Raw genomic sequence first — 23155 nt, forward strand, 5'->3', positions numbered from 1 at the left:
AAAAAAACTGACAGGCTTAGACTCTTTTTAGAAGCTTTTTAAAAAAAACAAAAAAATGAGTTTTATGATTCAGGAAGAGAATGATAAAAACACAAGATTCTCTGGATTATATAAAGTCCATCAGTCGTAAACTTCTCTACACGATTATTCAGACATATGCTTGTCTTTGGTTTTGGTTTGTATCATCCGCTGGACGATATCTCAATCCAGAGAATTGTATGTTTTTATTTTAAAAATGTTTAAAAGGAAAAGTATTTACATACCCAGAGCTAATATTTTCAATCAACTGAACAGTCACTATAGCTTTTTTCAAAAGGAAATCAAAAATCTAAACAAAAAATTATGATTAGCCATGCAATTTTTTTCATAGATGGAAATGAAAAAGAAAATTATATAAAGTATGGTTCTCAGTTTTGCATGAATGGTAATAAAAAAGTTGTGTCAACACCGAATTACTCATCTGACTCGTCATCTAATAGATCATCATATTGAACCCCCCCTTTAAAAAACAAAGGATAATTAAAAAGATATCTTACCATGACTGACGGACTCTTTCAGTAACAGAATACAAAAGAAATATATATATCATAAAATGATCAAGAAATCTAAATCAAAGAATGATAAGTAAAAATGCTCTTTCATCATTATGTAACATAAAGAATAAAAGAAAAGGATTTTCATTTCGAGAAAGGCTCAGGTATACAGCCAATTTTTATCCACAGAAGTTTCAGACGGTAATTCCAACAAAAAGTTTCTATCATCATTGACTTTCTCCCCAATAGCGTCCTTTCTTTTATTCTTTATAATTTTAATATCTAAAATGATTCTCACCTCTTGTAAACTGTTATAAACATTTAACTGAACTGTAAAGAGGCATCAAGACATGATGTGTAAATCTGTAAACAATAAAAATAGTATTTAGTATTGTCAACTTTTGGAAGGGATATCATAAAATAAAGCCAAGTGCGCTTGTACGTATAAACATCAGTATTAAAGGGTTCTCAGCACTAAATAGTCAGAAACTCTAGTTTGTTTGACGTAATATAGCATCTTTTGCTTATACGTTTACAAAGCGACTTGAATAATATTCTTATAGAGATATTATAATATAAGAAAAAGGTTGAATAGCTTACCAAGCAAGAAGAGGATAGAGAAAATAATAATATCGTTTTCCAGGGTATTTATAAGTTTTTTTTTTTTCTAAAAAAAAAATTATTATTTTTATTTTTTTTTCTAGTGAAAAAAAATTTTTCTCTGGCGGGAGTCAACATATAACAGTCCAAAGTCGTTTAATGATTGGCTAAATTAAATTTGTTTGGAGTCTTAACTTGTATTCAACTTCAATTTATAATATAATATAAATAACATAAAATAAAGTAAGATAATTTCTTTTGTTACTTGCATTTTTGTGTATAGTGAATAGTGTATATAAATTTTACTAATAAAAAAGATCCAACCACAATACTCAAAAGCAAATAGTTTATATTCAAAGAATAATCTTGTCAAACAAAGGTTATTCTATAGATATATTCATTAATGAGACTTCATAAAGGCATTGAATATTGCATAGGTGTTAAACCACCAAAAAAATAAATAAAAAAATTATACAATATGTATTTTGAACATAGAAATCTGTAGTCTTTCTTTTAGAGACCAAGGCACATACTGCATTCAAAGACTTGATAGAATTATATAAAAGACATTAAAGCCATTTCTTCATAATTTGATTTTAATTTTCTTTTTCTATAGCAAAAATATCCTTTAGGTGGTTTTAATCTACTATTTTTCTTTTTTTTTTTTTTTTTAAATTTTTAAATTTATATATATAAAATATTCTTATTCAAAATCCAGTCTTGAACCTTCTTCTACCATGGCCGCAAAAGGCATCGATGCAGAAGTAGATTACTATGATTTGCTTGGGATTCAGATTACCTCGACTGAAAAAGAGATTACAAAAGCATATCGTGTAAAAGCACTAGCAGTTCATCCTGATAAGAATCCTAGTCCAGATGCAGGCATGTCCCCTTACATGTTTTTTTATTATTTTTCAGTAAAGTCCAAATGATAACAAGTCCTTTCTTGCTTAATATCTATATACACATTTAGCTACTCTTTTTCACACACTTAGCGAGGCGTATGAGGTCCTAAAAGACGTGCAGGCCAAGGCAGCATATGACAAGCTGTACAGAGCTCGTCTCGATCGTAAAAAGAAACAGATGGAGATGGATTCCAAACGACGAAAGGCACAGGAAGAACTCGAGAGTCGTGAGAATGCAGCCAAGCGTACCAAGACAGATCTTTCGGAAGCAGAGGCGCAGTACAAAAAAGAGCTGGCCCGTTTAAGAGAAGAGGGCGCGAAACGTCGTCAAGAAGACTGGAAGACAGAAGAAGTTGTGCCAGGTAATAATATATATGTATTTGTAGTAACAATTCGATTTTTTTTTGTTTTTTTTTTAGAGTTTTGGTATGATAATTTAAATAACTAAATAAATGTTCGATATTTTATAGAGATGCCCGAGACAACTGAATTGGACTGTGCACTCAAGATCAAATGGAAGCGGAAAAAGCATGCCTTTACGGAAGAAAGCATTAAAGAGCTATTGAATACAATTGGAAAAGTAGACACGATTGCATTTTCAGAAAAGAAGAAAGGAAGTGCACTCGTGGTTTTCAAGACTGTTGTTGATGCTGTAAGTTTGTTTTCTTCAAGAAAAGTGATATTAGGAAATTGACTGTGCAATAACATATGTTTATAAGCATGCGATCATGACAAACAAAGATACCAATCAGTCTCTGGCTTTGTTCGAGTCAATTGATTGGGCTACTGGAAAAGAGCCTGCTATTGTGGGTAGATTGAATGCTGATTATCAGAAACAGCAAGCTGCCAGACAGGCCCACTATGCAAATGACACACGCCAGACAATTCCTACCGGAAAGCCCTTGTTTTCAGCTGGTTCACAAAGTTCGTTTTTCCGTAATATATCCGCTTCTGCTATCAAGGTAGATATAATCAAAAGTGCATCCCAACAACAACAAAAGTCGCCTTTTATTAATTAAGTAATTAATTTATTATTTTATTATTATTTGTTAGTTGTCTTCCAATGGTCCCAAATTGTCTGATAAAGACTATGAAACAATTACACTAATGCAATTGAGAAATTCAGAGAGGGAAAAAACGCTGCGAAAACTAAAGGAAGGAGGGCAGTAATTATGATATGAATATGTAAATTTGTGTAAATAAAACAAAAACCGAAAAAGATACAATAAATTTAATAACCAAGAAAGATTGACTTTAATTATTTTTTTCTTCATGTATGTTTTATTGTCCTACTATATCAATCAATCAATATACACAATTCATAATAATTTTGTGATTTAATCCATATAATCCAATCCATACATACATATTGGATTGATTATTCAAGTATTCAGCAATTATTATCCTTAAATGTGTTTGTACTGCTAAAAATCCATCTTGGAAATTAGAGGTCAAACAATGGAAAACATCAAATGTATATGTACATTCCATTCCCTTGTCTCTCATAGCAACACTTTTTTGGATCCTTTAGAATTATATATATATATACTCCATTGACGTTTTATTTTTCTTTTTTTTTGTAAAGAAAAAATGTTGATGCCGTTTTAATATTTATTAAGCTTTTCTTTTTTTATGCTCCGAGGGAGGGGAAGAGGGAGTCATCCTGGAGGTTGACAGCGGGGCCGTTGGTCTGACGGGGGGCGTTGTTGCGACGACCGTTACCACGACCGCGACGCTCACCACCGGCAGGACCGGAACGACGCTCCTCACGGAAAGCAGGGCGAGCCTTCTCCTGGAAACGCTGCTCAATCTCAATCAAGACCTTCTCCTTCTTGACCTTCTCGGTCTTCTTGACAGTCTTGGTCTCCTATACATATAAAGAAATCATTACAGAGTCAGTACTGCTATTTTAATATACATAAAAAAAAACCATATTGTTCTTTCTCTATTTCTCTCTCTCTTGATTTTGATATACTAATATCTTAAATGTTAAACGCACCTTGGCAACGAAGAAATCGGGCTCCTCAGTCTTGACAAAGGCAACAGAGTCCTTCCACTTGGCGTCGTCGGAACCCTCGTTAGCCTTGCGGGACTCGGGGAGAGCAACCTTGAGGGCCTTGGCGGCCTTCTCGGCGAGGTACTCATCAAGAGTCTTTACGATCTCTTCGGGCTCTTCGGGGATAATAGGAGTCTCCTTTTCGGCGGAAGCGGGGTCGGCAGAAGAGGGGGTGTCGGCAGAGCTATAGTAATCAAACAAACACAGAGAATAAGAATAAGGCTAAATATATACATATATATATATATATGTATAAAAATAATACTAATATTCCTACTACTGCTAAATATTAAATATTAACAGAAAAACTTACGCCTCAGCCTGGGCAGACTCGGGGTGTCCCCAGCCCTGCTTCTCCTTCTTCTCGGAATCACTGATGATTGAGAAAAAAAATTAATTTTAGCATTTAGCTTTTTTTTCTTCCTTGTTTTCAACATTGACAGCTATAATGCGATCAACTTACGCAATGCCGGTGGCACTGTGGCGGTCAAACTGACGACCACGCTGGGGGCGACCCTCACGGGGAGCACCACCCTCGCGACGGGGACCACGGGGACCACGCTGCTTGGGGGCCTCTGAATAATACAATAAAAAATAAAAGTTGATTGTGTAAGTTAAGTTTTATTTTCGATTGGGTTTGTCGAAATGTGTCTCTGTGGGGTGTGTGAGGGCAGGGGTGGGAGGGCAGGCAGTTAAAACGTACCACCATCCTTAGGCTTGGCAGAGGGACCGCGCTTGTCGGTCTTGCCCTGGGGCTTGGCAGCATCAGTCTTCTTCTGCTCCTTAACGGGAGCGGTGGTCTGAGGACGGACCTCATCCTCGTCTCCGAGGATATCGAAGAGGTTCTTGGAGAACGCAGCGGCAGTCATTGTTCAGGGAGTATGCTGGAAGGAAGGATGGATGGATGGATGGATGGATTCCAATTTTTGTTTGCTCTCTCTCTCTCTCTCTCTCCCTCTCTCTCTCCCTCTTTCTCGGTCGCCACTAACGCATAGTTTGAGGCGCCGAATAAAAACATTTGGAAAGCTAAAACACTGTCTTGTGTCCAATCGCCATCGCTCGAAATTTCAATAAAAAAAAAAGAGGGAAAAAAAATTCCTTTTTTTTTAAAGCGCTGTCGAACAGTAAAGAAACCATTAGAAATTGGTTCAATTTCATTTATGAATTTTTTGGATCATCAAGTTAACACCATTGCTACCGCTTTTGCCATCAAAACAAAAGCAAGAAAAAAATATGGCTACTTGTTAATGAATTAATGAATTAATTAGTTAATAAGCAACAACAATATAAGATTATTTGTATGGCTTGGTTTGGGTTGCTGAGGAAAAAAAAAAAAAAAAAAAAAAGGGGGGGGGGATCCAGGTTTTTGGGATGTATCAATTGTGTCTTTTTATTGATATATTTTTTTAATTACTTAAAATGTAGATGACAAAAACTGTTCGGTTTGAACAGTAAAGCTACTTTGAGGGTCGAATTCAGGCCGCACAGCTACCTCATCAACCTTTGCATACTTGTCGATCCATTCGAGAACTAAAATAAACCAAACAAGCATTCCAATTTTTTTTTTTAGTTATGTGCATAAGATATGTATTTAAATAAACGTACCCTCTTTGTGCCATCTCAATGAGTTTGCGGGCTTGAGAACCCAGTGGTTTTCATCAGGGAAGTACAACAGACGCGAGGGAACACCCTGGCGCTGAAGAGCGGTGAATGTTGCGAAACCCTCACCATCAACCAGACGATAATCACGACCACCTTTTTTTTTATATACAAAAACATGATGAATAAAATGTCGAGGCATTAATTATATAATTAAGAAAACATACTGTGAATCACAAGTGTGGGTGTTTGCCAATGCTGGACATAGTTGGATGGAGACCAACGCTCGTAAACAAGGCGGTTGAGGGTGTGGAAAGGAACACCACCAAACTAGACAACCAATTCAAAAATTTCGTTATTATTATATATATATATCTTATTTTTATTTTACTTACCTCTCTTTCAGAGAAATAGACTTCATCTAAAAAGAAACACAAATCAAATCAGAAGAAGTAAAAGAAATAGTCCATTGTTATCATAATACATATATATATATATATATATATATTTCCTTTGCTTGATCTTCTCTCTCTCTCTCTCTTTCTCTCTCTTTCTTTCTTCTTACCTGTGGTGTAATAAGCATTCAAGGTTGAAAAGATGCCGTCATGGTTAACTAGAGCCTTGAAGCGGTTGGTGTGACCGTTAATCCAGTTAATCATGTAGCCTCCATAGGAACCTCCCAGAGCAACCACGCGGTCTGCGTCAAGGAACTCATTTGTATCCAACACATAGTCAAGGCCTTTCTGGAGATCGATAAACGGATATGAGCCCCAGTTTCGCTGGATATCGTCAGTAAACTTCTGGCCATAGCCTGTAGATCCGTGGGGGTTGATGGCCACAACCACATACCCGGCACCAGTAAAGACCTGAGGGTTCCAGCGAGTCGACCAGCTGTCAGACCAGGCACCCTGGGGACCGCCGTGGATCAGAAATGCGACGGGGTACTTTTTGGACGCATCGAAATCGGCAGGCTTTAAGATCCAGCCATGAACAGGATCATGCAAAGCTCCCTGGAACACAAACTCGTCGGGCTTGCTTACATCTAAACGGTTCAGGTGGCTCGACAGGGCATCGGACACACTGTGTTTAGTAAGCACTTTGGAATCGAGATCAAGGGTGTGGGCAATATTGGGGTGCTCGAGCGAATTGAGGCTGAACAAGAGGCGGCTCGAAGACAAGACAGACAGGCCAGACAGGGCATGTTCGTTGGTCAGCGCAGTGATCTCCTCTGTAGTCAAGTCAATCGAAAACAGTTTGTGGCGACCGTACTCATCAGCTACGGCAAATAGGGTGTTTGAATCTGGAGAAAAGGCCAGCTCGGATGGGCTGCGGTCCCATGACTCAGCAACGGTCGTCTTTGTGCCAGTCGCAGGGTCCCATATGATGATGCGGTTACGGTCAGACTCATACTGGGGAGCATACATCTGCAGATAGGCAAGAACTCCAGATGGAGCAAACTTGGGGCCGGCTGATGCGGCTGGAATGTCTCCGTTGATGATCACGGGCTCAGACTCTCCAGAGGTAGGAACTATATGTACATGTTGAGATGTCTCCCAGGCGTTATCTGGACTACGGATCTTGGATACAAATGCAAGTGTTTCACCTATATAAAAACACAAAAAAAAGGGTGAGTGATCAATGATGTATGTGCAAGTAAATTTGTAACATTTATATAAAAGATTATCAAGATTGATCAATTGAGTGATGGAATTTACCGTCAGCTGAGATGTCAAAATCAGAAGCATCGCCCATAGGGAATCCAGGGGATTGCTGCAATATACAATATAAAACAAAATATATATGGGCATTATTATTATTTCTGTTTTTTTTTTTTTAAAAAAAAAAATAGATATATTTTGTGTAAAATGCATACCAATGCGGTGCCTTTAAGGAGGTTGATGGTGTTGTTTCCAACGGTATACTTTCCATCGTTTTCAAGTTGAACGACAAAGATATTGTTCACCTTTTCTGGAACAAATGTATCCCAGTGTCTATATGCACACAAGAGACATATAAAAAGAAAATAGCCATAATTAAGCGGACTGAAGAGCACCAGAGACAACAACGTACCTAACCATAAGCTGGTCATAGACTAGTCCGGTATCTTTCTTGGTCTCCTTCAGCACCTTGTCCTTTTGCTTGGCATCCTCGAGCGAGCCACCGGGGTAGACGGACGCTGAGAACACAAGCAGGCTTTTTTTGTGGTTGTATTTGATATTTCCGAAAGCGATAGGGAATTCGGTCAGAGCATACGAGTCACCGCTCTCCAGGTTCAATACATGGAGCTGGTCCACATCCACACCCGCAGTGTGTTGAATGTAGGCAATGTTTTCATTGTCCAAAAAGAAAGGTTCGCTTTGGGTGCTATCGGATGAGGCGTCTGTCAGGGACTTCACGATATCTGTTTCAAGATCCAACAAAAGGAGCTGGCGCAAGGTCTAAGGAATCAATAAAGAGACAAGAAAAGGTATGGTATCAGCAGATGTATTGCATGTTGCCAGCGGTTTGATTCTTGCTTTACTTTGTCCTGCTTAGAGTCATAGACCGATTGCGTGTAGACAGCCAGGCTACCGTTTGGTGAGGCCGATAGACCTGAAGGACGAGGAAGAGTGACGATGTCAAGTGGAGTGATAGCTTGTGTTTGTGCCATTACAAGTGGAGCGAGAAGTAAGAGCCAAAATGGCCACGTATATCTGGCCATCGCGTCTTAATTAACTAGCAAAGAAGTCGGCGAAGAAAAAGGGAAAAAAAAAGCTATATATATATGAAAGAATAAGGAAGTTGGGGATGACCGAAAAAGGCTTTTTATTTCATTTTGAGAAGAAGAAGGTCCGATCAGACGGAGCAAGCCAACGCGTCCCATTGTATACCGGTTTTTTATTTATTTATTTTTATAGAAAGCTCACAAAGTAAGTAGATTTATATTAGTAATAGAAAGATTGTTGGTTTCAATCATTCAATACAAGTATCGCTCAGTTGGCTAGCAGCATACACGATACTGGCCTACTATCTTCGTTCCACTAATCAAGTCTCACTTGGCTGACACAATGAGAACCTTAATGCTGTATTTTCAGGATCTTTCTTTGCTTTAAATTGATGTCGGAGAACGTCTAATTGGTCAGCAATGGCGCGACAGGGGAAGAAGAGTGTTCATTCAAAGTATATGCTGTACTCTGATCAATAAATTACCTCTTTTCTTACACTTTCAAAAGCCACTCTGATCAGTAATCTACTATATACATATATATATTATATTGTAAACAGAATAAATTGGTAATACGCATGGATATGGCCTATATACTTTATTCATTGTCTTTCAGCCGATAAGCTATAATTCAAAATAATCAGCAGTATATAATTTATGTCCTAATTAATTTGCAAATGAAGATCTAAAATCTGGTAATATTTGTAATCAATACACACACACACAAGCATACATTCTTCAAAGGCTATTTACATCTCAAATAGTAAAAATCATTAACCACATTTTCTGACCACTATATATATATTACCGGATATCCGGATTCCCGGATCCTTTTCTTGACATGTAAAAATAAAACAGTACACCAAGGCACCGGTCGTCAATTTATGTAGTGTAGCCAATAAACACCAGTCTGTATTTTTGGGTGAGAGAAACGACTGGCCTTTTACTTTATATCTTATAAAAAAATATATTATACAAGCTCAACTTTTTATATAGCAAAAAAAAGGGAAAATGTCAATAGATGCGAATTGGAGAGTATACGACGAGGTTAAGCCCAATGGCCAAAGAAAATGATAATAATAATAAAGGAGTTTATGTACCTAAAACGAAACACTATAGCAAAATAGATCGATTCATTATCCTTGCACACGTATATAAAAGACACCAATGTGCTATTTAAAAGGAGAAAAATAAGGTTGACTAACAAACTCTACTAAATTTCTATTTAAGATTTATTGTATTAGAGTTTTTAGGTGAGCATAAAAGGAACAAGAAAAGAGACGTCTTATTCCTAATACACCAAGTTATATATATATATATATATATATCATTCAAATCGCTATAAGGGATGCTTGAAAATGAAATCCTTTTATTAGCTCTGCGTGTTAGTTGTATTATACAAGGGGTATAAGGAATATATATACGCTAGATAGTATAAGAAGAAGACAAAAAAGGTCCTAATGCACTTATAGGATATATATATATTGCTTTTGATTCCATGTTGTTCCTATTCAAGTTCCCCTTGCCTTGCTTTACTTTTTGCGCAGTCTTTTAATATATTCTCAATTGTGTTCTATAAATGCCACAGTATCACCCTGATCTTAGGCCAAGCAAATAGTTACTTGTATGCACTATATCATGCTCTAAACACTAGAAAGCAACAATAACGTTAACTGGCAGTCTTCTCTCCTTCCCCTTTCCCTTTCCCCTTTCTCTCTCTCTCTCTCTTGACACAACTCTTTTTTTTTCTTTTTCTTCTTTTGTTGTACAACACTTCTTGGTTAAAGTGTGACTTTTTCTCGAGTTCCTGTCTTTTCACCAATAGTTCCAAAGTATGTCAACCACTGCCGAACCTTCTCTCCTTAGCCAAGGTTTTTCAAGTCAGATAACTACTCTTCTAAAGGGATTAAAGCAACAGCTAAAACAACTAGAGTATGTAAATTCACTCATTCACTCGCTCATTCTAAACGACCAAATATGTTTATTAACATGTCTGATTTAGGCATGACCAACAGACCCTAAGTGATGGAATTACCGAGGCAGTTTCGGCTGCAATTTCAGAAGAAGAGTTGGCAGATATAAAGGCCAATGTAAGAAGATTTAATTGACTATATATACGGAACCATATCATTTAATTCTTTCTTTTTTTTGCAAATGAACTTATTGGATGAAATGTTAGATGGCCAAAGTAGCTGTGTATCACACAAAGATCCTTTCCTTACAATCTACCATGACAATGTTGACAGCACGTTCTAAACAGCTTCAGTTCAAAGCAGACAAATTGAAATCAACCAAGGAACACTATCTTTCACAAGTTGATGAGATTCGTCGAATGGAACAGGCGAAGGATCAGGACATTGCAGCCAAGGTTACTAGTTTAAGCCCTAGTAGTAGTTACAGCCCACTAAAGACAAGTGTTGAGATGGATGATGATGATCAATCAGAAACGATGCCCGAGATTTCCAAGTCAATGACAATGCCAGTAATCAGCAAAGCCAAGACATTGACCAAGACCAAGACCAAAAAGAAGAAATTAAGAGTAAGGGAGGTAGAGATTGGAGAAGACGCCTCACCAGCGTGGGTTCCTAAGAGTGCTCAGCGCGAGACAACGCGTCCATAAGAATGTTTTCGTGTCTTCTTTGTTTTTTTCTTTTGTTTTTAATGTATAGAAAAATATTCAAAAAAAAAAGTATGGTCTTTGTTTGTTTGTTTGATATACAAATGTTCGTCCTTTTTTATAATAATAATAATAGATAGATAGACAAATTCATCTTGTGTTTCACATTACAACCCACAACATCACATAACATCACATCTATGCTCTCAATGCACGTCTGTCTTCCTTGGTCTGTGCCTTGAAACCAGCCTTGATAGCAGATACGGAACGAGTAGATCCACAGGACTCGCACTGTACAAAGTACAGACGGTTATCCTTTGTCATAAGAGTATCAGGAGACTTGCAAGTCTTGCAAGTAACGTATTCAACTGTAGATAATTTTAGATAAATAATAAAAAGAGTTAGATTTTTTTCTTTCTTTCCACAATATACAATAGATTTCCCATTCTATATAGTTTGTTGTTTTCTGTTTACCAATATAATGACGGAGAACGTTTTCGATCTGCTTCTGCTGGAAACGACCCTTGATAATCAAACGCTGTGCACCATCAACAGATCCATTGGTACCCAATTCTGCAAACAAAAACTGGATAATATGTTCGGGTTGACGATGGAGACTGCGCAACAAGAGTTTAGTTTTTTTTATCTTGGTTTTAGTTCCACGCATCAGTTCCCGCACCAAACCGAGCCAAACCAATGTATATATATATATATATATATATATTACTTACCGTTTTCCGATATCTGTAACGTTGGCAAAGATGGTCTTCTTGTTACCTTCACGGTGAATGGAAGGAGGAACAATGGTGTATCTCTTTTTGTCACCAGCCAACTCGGGGTTGTTTTGTCTGAGGATCTTGAAGACACGACCGAGGAGCTCATCATAGGTGTAGTCTCTGTCGCTCTTAAGCCATGAATCACCACTCTCTTCCTTGGGTGCGTCCTCTTCTTCCAAAGCCTCATCTGCATTCTCGTCAGCAAGATCAGCCTCGAACTCGGCCATACTCTTCTTCTTCTTCTTCTTTTTCTTCAATTCTCCAAAGTCAAGGTCTTCCTCCTTTCCTTCAGGTGCAGGGGATGATTCCTCTGCGGCAGACTCCTATTTACGCGAAGTTGGTCAGTTTAATTACCCACACACACACAGTAATATCTCACTTAAAAATACGTACTTCAATAGGCTTAGACTTCTTCTTCTTCTTTTTCTTCAAGTCAGCAAACATAGCCTCGGGATCTTCCTCAGCTTCGGCATCTAGATTTCATTCATCCATCCATTCATCCATCTGTCAGTTTTTCTTCTTTTTTCTTTTATTGTTTTTGGTGGAATGCCAAGCTAATTAATTTTAATGTTTACCCTTTTGAACGGGTTCGACAATCTTCTCTTCAACAGGTTCGGGAATTTCCTCTTCGAAATCAACCTTCTTCTTAGACTTCTTCTTTTTCTTCAACTTGGAGAAATCCAACTAATTGAGCGGAAAAAAATACAAAAAAATGTGGATGTGAGGAGACTGCTTTAGAGATGGAGTTAATGAATGTTCGTAATTACCTCCTCATCAAATTGGTCCTTGACAGGCTCTTTCTCGTTATCCGACATGACTTGATCAAAAAAGGAAACTATGGCCTATGTTTTTTGTTGGACGTTTTTCAACACTGAAAAAAAATAGAGCACGCTATATGCACCACAATGTCTAAGCCAAAACAGACGACGTCGTCAGTGACGTACTCATGTTTAGAGGTCCGCATTTACTCGCCGATAGCCATATTCATCCAAATTCAGTAAAGAAGACCATCCGTGCACCAGGAGAGAGAGAGGTGTAAAGATAAAGAAAGAAAGGAAAACAGTTGGTGATTGTATCAACCAAACATTAGCAAGGTGTTGTATTAATCATGAGCCAGTATTTCTCTTTCTCCATATTCCTTTTCTTTTTGAGCTTGTACTTGTGCTTGTGCTTGTGCCTGTGATTGTGCTTGTACTTGTGCTTGTGCTTGTGCTTGTGATTGTGCCTGTATTTTTGCTTGTCTATCAATTTGTTCATTTTTGGCCCAGTATCATTTATAATTTTTTTTCTTTCAGGATTTGTAGTAAGAATATCAAGTGCACCAAGGTTTAGTTTACTATGAAGATCTATATACACAAAATAAGGTGTAAATTTTAATGGGCACAAGAAAAGCTTCCTGGATGTTAAAATAAACTCATATGCAAAAAATAAAATAAAAATAAAATGACCAAAAAATAAATAAAAAATAAATAAAAACAAGGTATTTTGAGAAGCAGAATAAATGACACCAATAGCATCAGAGCCAATAACCTCCCCCACACCTCCACCCCTTTTCTTATTCCTCTTCTTTTTCTTCTTACTCTCCCCTTCTTATTCTTCTTTTTTTCTTCTTCTTTTACTTCACCTTTGATCCTCTACCCACACCTCCTCTTCTTCTTCTTTGTCTTCTTTGTCTTCTTTGTCCTCTTCAATCTTTCTCTCACTTGATATCTATATTTCTTCCTTGTGTCTATCTCGCTGCTCCTTAATCTCTTCATTTACCTTCCAGTCTATCTGTCTGTGTAGATGTTCTTTCTATTACCATAGATAAAAGCTTGGCTTCTTTTTAAAAGTAATCTGTTCTGCGTTATTCTTGTTGCTTTTTATTTGATTTTATTCTGTTAAATAATTATTATTTGTCTTCTTTATTTCGCCTTTTCTTTATTTTTTCTTTGATTTCTCTGTTTATCTTTTTTCTTTTTTTAAAAAAAAGAAAGAAAAACAAAACAAACAAACAAGCAAGCAAACAAACAAACAAACAAAATCTACATGCAAAACCCTGCACGTCTCTCACAGGCTAGCAATAGCAGCAGTCTGTCTTCTTACCCATCTCTCGATCGAAATCCCCAATTGAGTGAAACAACCGTCGATGACGATGAATCATGTTACATCCCGCTGGACATGACAGGTGACACGGATGCCGACAAGGACCTTGTCATTATGTCCCTGTACGAATCCTTGCACATCCACAAGAAGTTTCTCGGGAGCTTTCATATGCAGCAAGAAAAAGAAATCCTGGCTCGACAGGAACAAGAGGAGGACGAATTACATGTAACCAAGGATGCCCTTTTATCAACCCAAAAAGAAAAAGAAATCGCAGACAGTGCACTCGCAGAGCAGCAGCAGCGGTACGAGCAACTCGAGCAATCATATCAAGCTCTGGTCCAAGAACACAGTCTCCAAAAAGAAGAGTTCAAGAAGATGGAAAAAAACTTTTATTCTTATATGCGTTCTGTACGAGCAACGGATGACGACCTGTCAACAATCCAGTCCGAGTTTACCCACATTTCAAGTCAGCTGAATAATATGTGCATGTCTCTCAAGTCCAGTATTGATCGAACAAAGGCAACCGCATTTGTGTTTGCAAGATGGCCAGACAAACGAGCGATTATGGAGGAGCATATGTTGAAAGAAAATAACAATAACAATAACAATAATAACAGTAACAGTAATGAAGGACTCGAGACAAGTTACCTCACTCTCTTAACTGAAAAATACCTTTTTGAGAGTCTTTTAGCGGAGATACTCAACCAACCTGTCCATCTGGGAGTATCGATTAATGATGCATTTCGACAATTGTCAGATTGGATCAAGCCTCGTAATCCAGAATGGACACTTCGGCTAAGACAGCAACTAAGTGCTCTGGTGGTCAAGCAGGCAGACGATGAGCAACCTGCAATCGTACAGGCCATGTCTCAATTGGTCGATGACATCATGGCTGGGCTTGGGTCAATGTACCCGACCATTCATACCGACAGCAGGCACCGGGGCAAGATTGAGACAATTGTCGCAAGGGCCGCCCATCTTAATCTTGCAATCAAAGGCCAGGATATTGACATTGGGACTGTGCCAGTTGCAGAAGGCGCTGTATTTGATTCTACATTAATGAAGGCTGCGGGTCGAGGAAAGCCCCAGGGAAAAGTATTATTGGTGATTTCACCTCTGTTTATGGCTCACGATCCCAAGGACAGTGAACATGGGTTCCTGATCCGCGCAAAGGTGTTCTGCGTCTGAATAAAAGCGTCACACTTGTCTGTCTTGACTTTTTTCCTCCTCTTGTGTTCGCCTGTCTTTCAAAATAGGCGGAATAATTTTTCGCTCTAGATTTTTATTTGTTTGTTTGTTTTCTCTCTCCTACACGGAACAACCTGCAGCCATGGCACAAGCACTCGTCTCTGCTGATGTCCTCCAGCAACTTACTCCCATGTTGGCGAGCCTTCTCTCGTCTGATAACAACGCAAGGTGAATGAGATACAGAAGAAGAAGAAGGAGAAAATTTTTTCCACAAGATTGCATTATATATATATAAATAAAAGAAAATAAGGTCCATTATTAACCCTTTAGAATAATTACAGATCGGCTGCCGAGACCCAGTTAAATGACCAATGGGTGGCCCAGCAACCTGATCTTCTCTTGCTCGGTCTGGCCCAGTTCGTTGCCCAGAACCCTGAAGTTCAGGTAAACTCTTAAACTCAAAAAAAAAATTACAACTACGCACTTACTGACAAGATGTTTCTTTTTTTATTATTATTATTTTGGTTTGATATACACTAAATAATCAACAACAAAACAGCTTCGTTCCCACTGCAGTATTCTTATCCGTCGCTTGGCCTTTAAGCAATACTCGTCTAGCTCCAACCCTGAAAGCCGTTTATGGGATATGGTCCAGGACAACTCCCGTCGTGGTGTCAAGGAACTTTTGTTGATGGCTTTGGCTAACGAAATGGACCAGAGCGCCCGTCACAAGGTTGCCGACACTATCGCAGAGATTGCCCGGTCTGAATTGGCTGATGATGGTAATAATAGAAGTGATAATTTTTTTATGATGTAGAAATGAGAAAGAGAGCGAATACATATATACACCAAACAGACTTTTCTTTCTTTCCTTTTCTAATACAAACAAAACATAATTGGTTTTTGGGACTTTTTAGAAAAGTGGGACAATCTTCTTGAGTCTCTGTTCAAGTGCAGTCAATCTCCTCACGCTGCCCACCGTGAATCTGCTTTCCGTGTGTTTGCTTCCGTACCAGGACTTATCTCTGACCAGAACAACGATATCCTTAAATCTGTGTTCCTTGCCAGTCTTACTGATGCCGAAAGCCAGGAAGTTCGCTTGGAAGCCATGAAGGCTGCTGCTGCCTATATTATCCAAGCTGATGAGCCCACCCAGAAGAGTCTTGGATCTCTTATGCCCCAAATGTTGGATGTAAGTATTGAAGATAAACAAAAGAGTGCCCATTTGCCGTACGATGTAGTGCGGCGTTGTGTGGTCCGGTCTGCTTTATTAGTCATATATCATAATCGTACTTGTTCATTCTTACTTATCTTTCTCTTCGTCTTTTCTTTTCTTTTCTCTGTGGGTTAATTGCCATTAGCCTCTTTCACCCATCATCGCTGCTCGTGACGATCCCACTCTTGTTGAAGGACTTATTGTTCTTATCGAGTTGGCTGACAACTGCCCTCGTCTTTTCCGTCCTGTTCTCGCAAATGTTTTGTCTGTAATGGTCGGCATTGCAAAGGATAAGTCGTTCGAGGACCGCACACGTCAGACTGCCCTTGAACTTCTCTTGACCCTTGCTGAGGCTGCTCCCGGTATGGTTCGAAAGGTTCCCAACTTTGCATCCGAAATCATCCCTGTAGCTATGGAAATGACCACTGATATTGAAGATGATGAGGACTGGTATACAACTGAAGATGTATGTTTCATATATATATATATATATACGCATAATGCAACCTATTGGAAGAGAGACTAGGGCAAACCTTTTTTTAACAAACTTTCTATCTTTTTATAGCTCACTGAGGATGATAACGAAGAAAACTATGTGATGGGAGAAAGCACTTTGGACAGAATGGCTAGAACTCTCGGTGGAAAGATTATTGTTCCTGTTGCGTTCCAGTTTATTCCTCAGATGTTGCAGTCGGGTGAATGGCAGCAGCGCAGAGCCGCATTGATGGCAATTTCCTCTATTGGTGAAGGATGTGTCAAAGCATTGAAGCCTGAGTTGGGTAACATTATCCAGATGATCTTGCCATCCTTCAAGGACGCTCATCCCCGTGTTCGCTATGCTGCTTGTAACGCAATGGGTCAGATGTCAACTGATTTCTCGCCCTACCTCCAGAAGCACTTCCACCAGGCTGTGATCACTGCTCTTTTGCCTGTCATGGAAGATAGCACCCAGCCTCGCGTACAGGCCCATGCCGCCGCCGCAATGGTCAACTTCTGCGAGGAGACCGATAAGTCTATCCTTGATCCTTATCTCGACGCTATCTTTGAACGTCTGCTCGTGTTGCTCAAGACTCCTAAGATCTACGTCCAGGAGCAGGCTATCACTACAATTGCCACCGTTGCTGACTGTGCCGAAGACAAGTTTATCAAGTACCACAGTGTCATCATGCCTCTCTTGCTCGACGCCCTTCGTCAGGCCACAGACAAGCAATACCGCCTTTTGCGCTGCAGAGCAATCGAGTGTGCTTCGCTCATCGGTCTTGCTGTTGGAAAGGAGGTTTTCACCCCCTACACCCAGACCTTTATCAACATTCTTGCCGAAATCCAGCAGATGCCCACTGAGGCTGATGATTCCCAGACAACATATTTGCTTGCTGCTTGGGCCCGTATGTGCAAGATGATGGGCCAGGACTTCCTGCCTTACTTGCCTAACATCATGCCCCCTCTGCTCCAGTCTGCTCAGCTTGTACCTGAAATCACTCTCGTCGATGTTGAGGATGACGATGTCGAAGCCAAGTATCCTACTGATGATGGCTGGGAGTTTGTCGGTATCAACGGACAACAGGTCGGTATCAAGACCTCTGTGTTGGAAGAAAAGCACACTGCTATTGAGATGTTGTTGAGCTATGCTCGTGATCTTGGAGCTGGTTTCCTTCCCTACGTTGCCCCTGTCCTGGAAATTGCGCTTCCCCTTCTCAAGTTTTACTTCCACGATGATGTACGCCACGCCGCTGCTGCTCTTATTCCTCTCCTGCTCAAGGATGCCAAGGATGCCAATGTAGCCCAGGTTGAACTTGCCAACATGTGGACCACAATCTTTGAAAAGCTTGTCAAAATCATGCAGATTGAGGACGATGTCGCATTCTTGTCTCAGGTTTACACCACCTTCTACGAGTGTGTAGATGTTCTTGGTGAGAACTGCTTGCTTCCTGCCCAGCTCGAGGCTTTCAACAAGGCAAACGAGGAGCAGCTCAAGAAATTCCTCGAGCGTCTTTCTTCTCGCGAGGCTGACAAGCAGAGCGGTGATTATGAGGCCGATGATGAAGAACAGCGTGCAGAGGAAGAAGAGCTTGAGGAGGAAGCTTTGGGAGAATTGGCCCGCGCCATGCAAGCCATCTTCAAATCCCAGGGTGCTGGATATCTGCCTTACTTTGACAAGCTTTTGCCTTTGGTGACCCAGTTTCTCGGACACCCCAACACAAGTGCTCGCCAGTGGAGTATCTGTGTGTTCGACGACGTAGTAGAATACACCGGACCCAACTCCTTCAACTACTCTAGCTACTTCTTGCCCGCCGTCATGGCAGGTTTGGCTGATCCTGCCTTTGAGGTGCGTCAGGCAGCTGCTTATGGCGTCGGTATTTGGGGTCAGTTTGGTGGTCCCCAGTTCGCTGATGCATGCGTTGCCGCGTTGGAGCCTTTGTTTGCTATGATCAACTCTCCAAATGCTCGCGAAGAGGGCGAGGTCTATGCCACAGAAAACGCCATCTCTGCTATTGCAAAGATCTGCAAATATAACGGTTCCAAGACCAATGTTAACCAAGTATTGAGTGCTTGGTTCTCTACCCTTCCTATCCTCAATGATGACCAGGAAGCACCCTTTGTTTATACTTACCTCCTTGATCTCCTTGAAGCACACCACCCAAGTATCCTTGGTCCCAACAACGACAACATTGTTGGTCTCGTCAAGATTTTTGCTCAGGTACTTGCTTCTGATATCCTCCAACCTACCCTTGCTGCTCGCATGGTGAACAGTCTCAAGGTCATTCTTGCTGGTGTTGATGAAGCTACACGGACACAGCTTTGGAGTGTAATCTCCCCTGAGAACAGAGCCATTCTCCAGAAGAAGGGTTACGTATAAAAAAAATTGCGGAAGAGACCAACAAAAAACAATGGTATTCTTTTTTTTTTGCCAAAGTTTTTTCATCATCTTAGATCCATTCTCTCTTATCACCCCTCTTTTTCATTCAACTGCTTTCTACTCTACCCCCCTTTTTTGTAATACATGCATCGCTTCAGACGGCCAAGAAAAAGAAAAATTCATACTTCTTTTATCATTTCTATCCTACTCCTCCTATTGTTCATGCTTGGTTTTTCCCAAGAAAATAAGATACATGTTCAACTTTTTTAATACATATTTCTATTATGGTTTTACACTTGTCTGGGGGATTTTTTTTATATTGGGCAAGAATTTGCTAAAGATGTTTTGGTTTAAGAGAGAAAAACAATGCCTTCCTTGCTTATAATATATTACTATTATGTAATTGTGATTCCATTGATATGAAAAAGATGGTATGAGGGTTGCTTTTGTTGATAAAATTGAAGAAAATGAAGATGAAGTATAGATTCACAATTGCTTGTTTTTGTCCTAATAAAAAAAAATTCAAACTCGGACAGACAGAAAACATGGGGATACCCAATCAATGAATGACTGTATACAGAATCTGGTCCAAATAGCAGATAACAGACTAAAAAGAAGCTTGAAGGAATATCGCTATATTATGCTCTGACTGTATGTATGTGTGTGTGCGTGTGTGTGTTAAAAGAATATTAAAGTGTGGGATATTGAGTCGATATTGTGTAAATATTCTGAAAACATCCGGACCATTGACATCTTGATAACCTTTTTCTTCTTCTTTGTATAATTAGAAGAAGTCAGTTGGATACAGATACATATTAATACAAGCTTTTGAAGCACACGATAATTAACCAAATAAAAGCTCAATCAAGCGTTGTCAAGCACCGATGATCTCTGTTGTCTTTTTAATGGTTTAAAGACAGAAATTCCAAATAGTGACATAAAAACGAGCGTGCAAAAAAATAATAGCTCATATCAATTGGCGGCATATAGTGTACCTATAAGAAAGAAGCATAAATCCAAAGTATAGAAACTTTGTTTGGTTACTTCTTTATAATCATGGGCTGCTTTATACAAGACAATGTCACCTTCCGATGAGGTTTACTATATATTCAGAACATTCAGAATAAGAGATATTTATCGGCTTGTGTTGATGGGTTGTCAACTTAATCTTAGATTAACAATAGAAAAAGGAGAGATTTTCTCTTTATATAACATCTAGATGGTCAAAGATGAACCTTTTGAAGATACATGTAACCATCACCATGGGGAGATATTTGATCATACGCATTATAGTATAATGAATCTATAATATATACATGTTTACATTATCAAGAGATAGCAAACATTGGTCTACGATTAAAATCCTTCATTAAACAAGCTCTGACTGCAGACTTCTTATCGATGTTGAGTGTTATCCGTACTTGATAGCCTAGATTTGGACCAACTATAGAAATAATAACACATAGTCCTGCGGCAAAAGTCTAGACACTTTAGCATCCTTATGATCAAGTGCACTTTTCACATTGTATCTCTAAGCAATAACGTGTGATTTGGTTATTGAAGTATGACATAAACTTTGTGTTCAACATATCTCTTCACAGCTGATTGCATTTGTGCTTGTACTCTCATTTAATGATTAAGCACAGTCCATCTCATAATTGTACACAAGTACAAAAGAAGAGACTTGGTGGCTATAAGTCCAGGATTACAACCATTATTGTGGTAGTTCAGTAGAAAACAATAAGCCACCATACTCTGGCGATCGCTCCTTATTATAAAAGTACTATGTATGTTTTCTTGTGTACCTTTATTCCTCTTTTTTCTTCCTTTACTTTTCTCTTCGCGGTGCTCATGACAAATACTTCTTTTGAAAGGAGATTGCCACCTATCGGTTCAAGCAATACTTTTACAGACATAAAGACCGACATGAATATCAAAATATATACTGGTCGTGGAAAAAATTACTGCTTAATTCACCGACGATATTTTGAAACAAGCTGGTGTCCTGATTGTGCTTGTTCAAGCTGTAAGTCATACTTTTTTTTATTCAACATTAGCTAGAATATATTTCTTGTTCTCTAATATGATACTACAGGTCACTAAAACAAAAAAGTATAAAAATAACGGTAGCTCAATACACTCTTGTTACTATGTCTCAACCTCAATTGAGCAGCCTAAAGCCCGAAAAATGATATTAAAATATGATGATTCTGTAAAAAAAAAAATACATACACACATACAAAGAAAAACCCTTTCCTCCAATACCACAATGAATAATTACTTTAACTGCTGTAAATATCCTCTTGATTCCATTTTCCTTCTTTGTATTTACTCAAACTTGTCAAGCAAAATTCAAAAATAAAACTCTCTATATACTGAATAGGCTCATTAATTATGTTCATAAATATAACTGCATTATTTTATGCCTACAAAACTGCATATTAGTGTAGGTACATGCAGACTAGGGTTTCGGATTGTTATCCGACCAGATCAGTTATCCCAATTATGATACCAATTGAGTGTCTATATACAAACACAAACACACGCACAAAGCATCTTCTTTTCTGTTTTTATATATTTTTTCTTTATTATTCTATCTGAAATCTTAGGGTGTGAATATCAGCAAAAACGTGCTTCGTTTGGCCACAAAATCATTTGTGGATTTCATTTGTGCGATTTTAACTGTCTAGTCCTTCTTCAACAAATCTTTTTGTTCTGTTCGTTTTTCAAGCACCTTGTCTATCAAGCCAAAACTCAATGCTTCCTCAGCAGACATGAAATAATCACGTTCGACCATTTTCTCTGTATTCAAATTCAATATGAGTTCAAGGCCAGTTTCTGCGCAAAATATTTTTAGTTTAAGCTTACCTATTGTTTCAATCTCCCGTATTCCGGTATGTTTCTGAAGGATCCTGTTTAGGCGCTCACGGACCCTCAAGATTTCACGTGCATGGATAGCAATGTCAGACGCCTGACCAGCAGCGCCTCCAGATGGTTGATGGATCATAATCGATGAATTAGGAAGAGCAAATCGCTTCCCAGGCTCACCTAATATATAAAGATTATTTAGTATGATATCTAGATAAGCAAAGTCCATTTACTTTACCTGCTGCCAGTAAAAGAGAGCCCATAGAGCATGCTTGGCCGTTACACAATGTAGATACAGGCGATTGGATATACTAGTACAGAATAAGCATTGTTGTTCACAGAATTGGTATTGATCAGGTTACCTGCATCTATAAAAAAACAGAAACACACACACACATACACACATACGTTTAAGTAAAAAAGTAAATAAATAAAAATAAAGAAAGAAATAACAACAAAGTACAAATCCTTATAGTAGCTTACTGTATCATAAATGGCCATACCAGCTGTTACACTACCTCCGGGTGAGTTAATGTACAGACTGACGGGCTTCTCGGGATTCTCTGCTTCCAGGAACAGGAATTGGGCCACAACAACAGCTGCGACATTATCATTCACCTATCCAGAGTGTTTTGTTCGATCAACCCGGAAAACAGAAGAAAAAGGAAAATAAAAAGAGCTCCCAACTACTTTTTGATCACTTACTGGTCCATTGAGACAAATAATACGCTCCTTTAACAAGCGAGAGAATATATCATAGGATCGCTCTCCTCGGCCCTTTTTTTATATATCACAATATGTTTTTTTTTCAAGTTACAGTTTGTTTTATACGGATGAGTCTAACTTACTGTTTGTTCAATAACAAACGGGATTACGGATTGCGCAACTGGTGATTCCGACCAGCTGCTAATGGTAGCTCCATAGTCAGGGCGACCAATAAAGGTCTATAAAAAGAATATTACGGCTTGTGTCAAGAACTTAAAAATACTCTTTGGGTGTAGAATCCCGAAAACATACTCGCTTAGCCTGAAGTAATACTGGGGATGCCTTTCTGGCGATTGAGCAAAGCATGAGAGACAAAAGTGAATGAATACCAAAGGCATTCACATTTGCTGACGCACCCTTAAATTGAACCATTTCCACGTCACGAA

At 38.8% G+C, this 23155-nt stretch overlaps 8 protein-coding genes across 8 annotated transcripts; 4 read left to right on the plus strand and 4 right to left on the minus strand.

The window, feature by feature from the left end:
• Nucleotides 1-1870: 1870 nt before the first annotated feature.
• PHYBLDRAFT_64177 (hypothetical protein) lies at nt 1871-3208 on the plus strand (the record flags this gene model as incomplete). The annotated part of the gene is made up of 5 exons (XM_018441247.1): nt 1871-2031; nt 2129-2400; nt 2509-2690; nt 2758-3000; nt 3092-3208. The coding sequence occupies 5 exons, from the start codon at nt 1871-1873 to the stop codon at nt 3206-3208; spliced, it is 975 nt and encodes a 324-aa protein (XP_018288783.1).
• A 354-nt stretch (nt 3209-3562) lies between these two features.
• On the minus strand, nt 3563-5009 carry PHYBLDRAFT_182288 (hypothetical protein). The gene is made up of 5 exons (XM_018438600.1): nt 4798-5009; nt 4558-4669; nt 4408-4467; nt 4038-4278; nt 3563-3905 (listed from the first exon to the last, which is right to left on the minus strand). Exons 1-5 carry the CDS (start codon nt 4961-4963, stop codon nt 3669-3671), a joined length of 816 nt encoding a protein of 271 aa, XP_018288784.1. The 5' UTR covers nt 4964-5009; the 3' UTR covers nt 3563-3668.
• A 453-nt stretch (nt 5010-5462) lies between these two features.
• Nucleotides 5463-8437, minus strand: PHYBLDRAFT_187821 (hypothetical protein). Its single transcript, XM_018439427.1, has 9 exons — nt 8215-8437; nt 7764-8131; nt 7567-7684; nt 7409-7463; nt 6259-7296; nt 6089-6114; nt 5921-6023; nt 5700-5849; nt 5463-5624 (listed from the first exon to the last, which is right to left on the minus strand). The coding sequence occupies exons 1-9, from the start codon at nt 8392-8394 to the stop codon at nt 5509-5511; spliced, it is 2154 nt and encodes a 717-aa protein (XP_018288785.1). The 5' UTR covers nt 8395-8437; the 3' UTR covers nt 5463-5508.
• Nucleotides 8438-10231: 1794 nt separating this feature from the next.
• PHYBLDRAFT_147976 (hypothetical protein) lies at nt 10232-11017 on the plus strand (the record flags this gene model as incomplete). Its single annotated transcript, XM_018431986.1, has 3 exons — nt 10232-10329; nt 10400-10487; nt 10577-11017. 3 exons carry the CDS (start codon nt 10232-10234, stop codon nt 11015-11017), a joined length of 627 nt encoding a protein of 208 aa, XP_018288786.1.
• Nucleotides 11018-11212: 195 nt separating this feature from the next.
• Nucleotides 11213-12017, minus strand: PHYBLDRAFT_114924 (hypothetical protein; the record flags this gene model as incomplete). The annotated part of the gene is made up of 3 exons (XM_018428425.1): nt 11213-11382; nt 11489-11631; nt 11746-12017. 3 exons carry the CDS (start codon nt 12015-12017, stop codon nt 11213-11215), a joined length of 585 nt encoding a protein of 194 aa, XP_018288787.1.
• Nucleotides 12018-13389: 1372 nt separating this feature from the next.
• PHYBLDRAFT_77626 (hypothetical protein) lies at nt 13390-15106 on the plus strand. The gene has a single exon (XM_018443282.1). It carries the CDS (start codon nt 13819-13821, stop codon nt 15061-15063), a length of 1245 nt encoding a protein of 414 aa, XP_018288788.1. The 5' UTR covers nt 13390-13818; the 3' UTR covers nt 15064-15106.
• Nucleotides 15107-15205: 99 nt separating this feature from the next.
• PHYBLDRAFT_134974 (hypothetical protein) lies at nt 15206-19430 on the plus strand (the record flags this gene model as incomplete). The annotated part of the gene is made up of 6 exons (XM_018429688.1): nt 15206-15291; nt 15405-15507; nt 15623-15845; nt 15981-16255; nt 16425-16745; nt 16845-19430. The coding sequence occupies 6 exons, from the start codon at nt 15206-15208 to the stop codon at nt 19134-19136; spliced, it is 3300 nt and encodes a 1099-aa protein (XP_018288789.1). The 3' UTR covers nt 19137-19430.
• A 2392-nt stretch (nt 19431-21822) lies between these two features.
• On the minus strand, nt 21823-22900 carry PHYBLDRAFT_19530 (hypothetical protein; the record flags this gene model as incomplete). Its single annotated transcript, XM_018439705.1, has 6 exons — nt 21823-21938; nt 22005-22179; nt 22238-22315; nt 22461-22622; nt 22710-22781; nt 22853-22900. Coding segments are annotated over 6 exons (651 nt in total), but the record flags the coding sequence as incomplete, so codon positions are not given.
• Nucleotides 22901-23155: the final 255 nt, after the last annotated feature.

Source organism: Phycomyces blakesleeanus (assembly GCF_001638985.1).
Source record: "Phycomyces blakesleeanus NRRL 1555(-) unplaced genomic scaffold PHYBLscaffold_17, whole genome shotgun sequence".
NCBI lineage: Eukaryota > Fungi > Mucoromycota > Mucoromycetes > Mucorales > Phycomycetaceae > Phycomyces > Phycomyces blakesleeanus.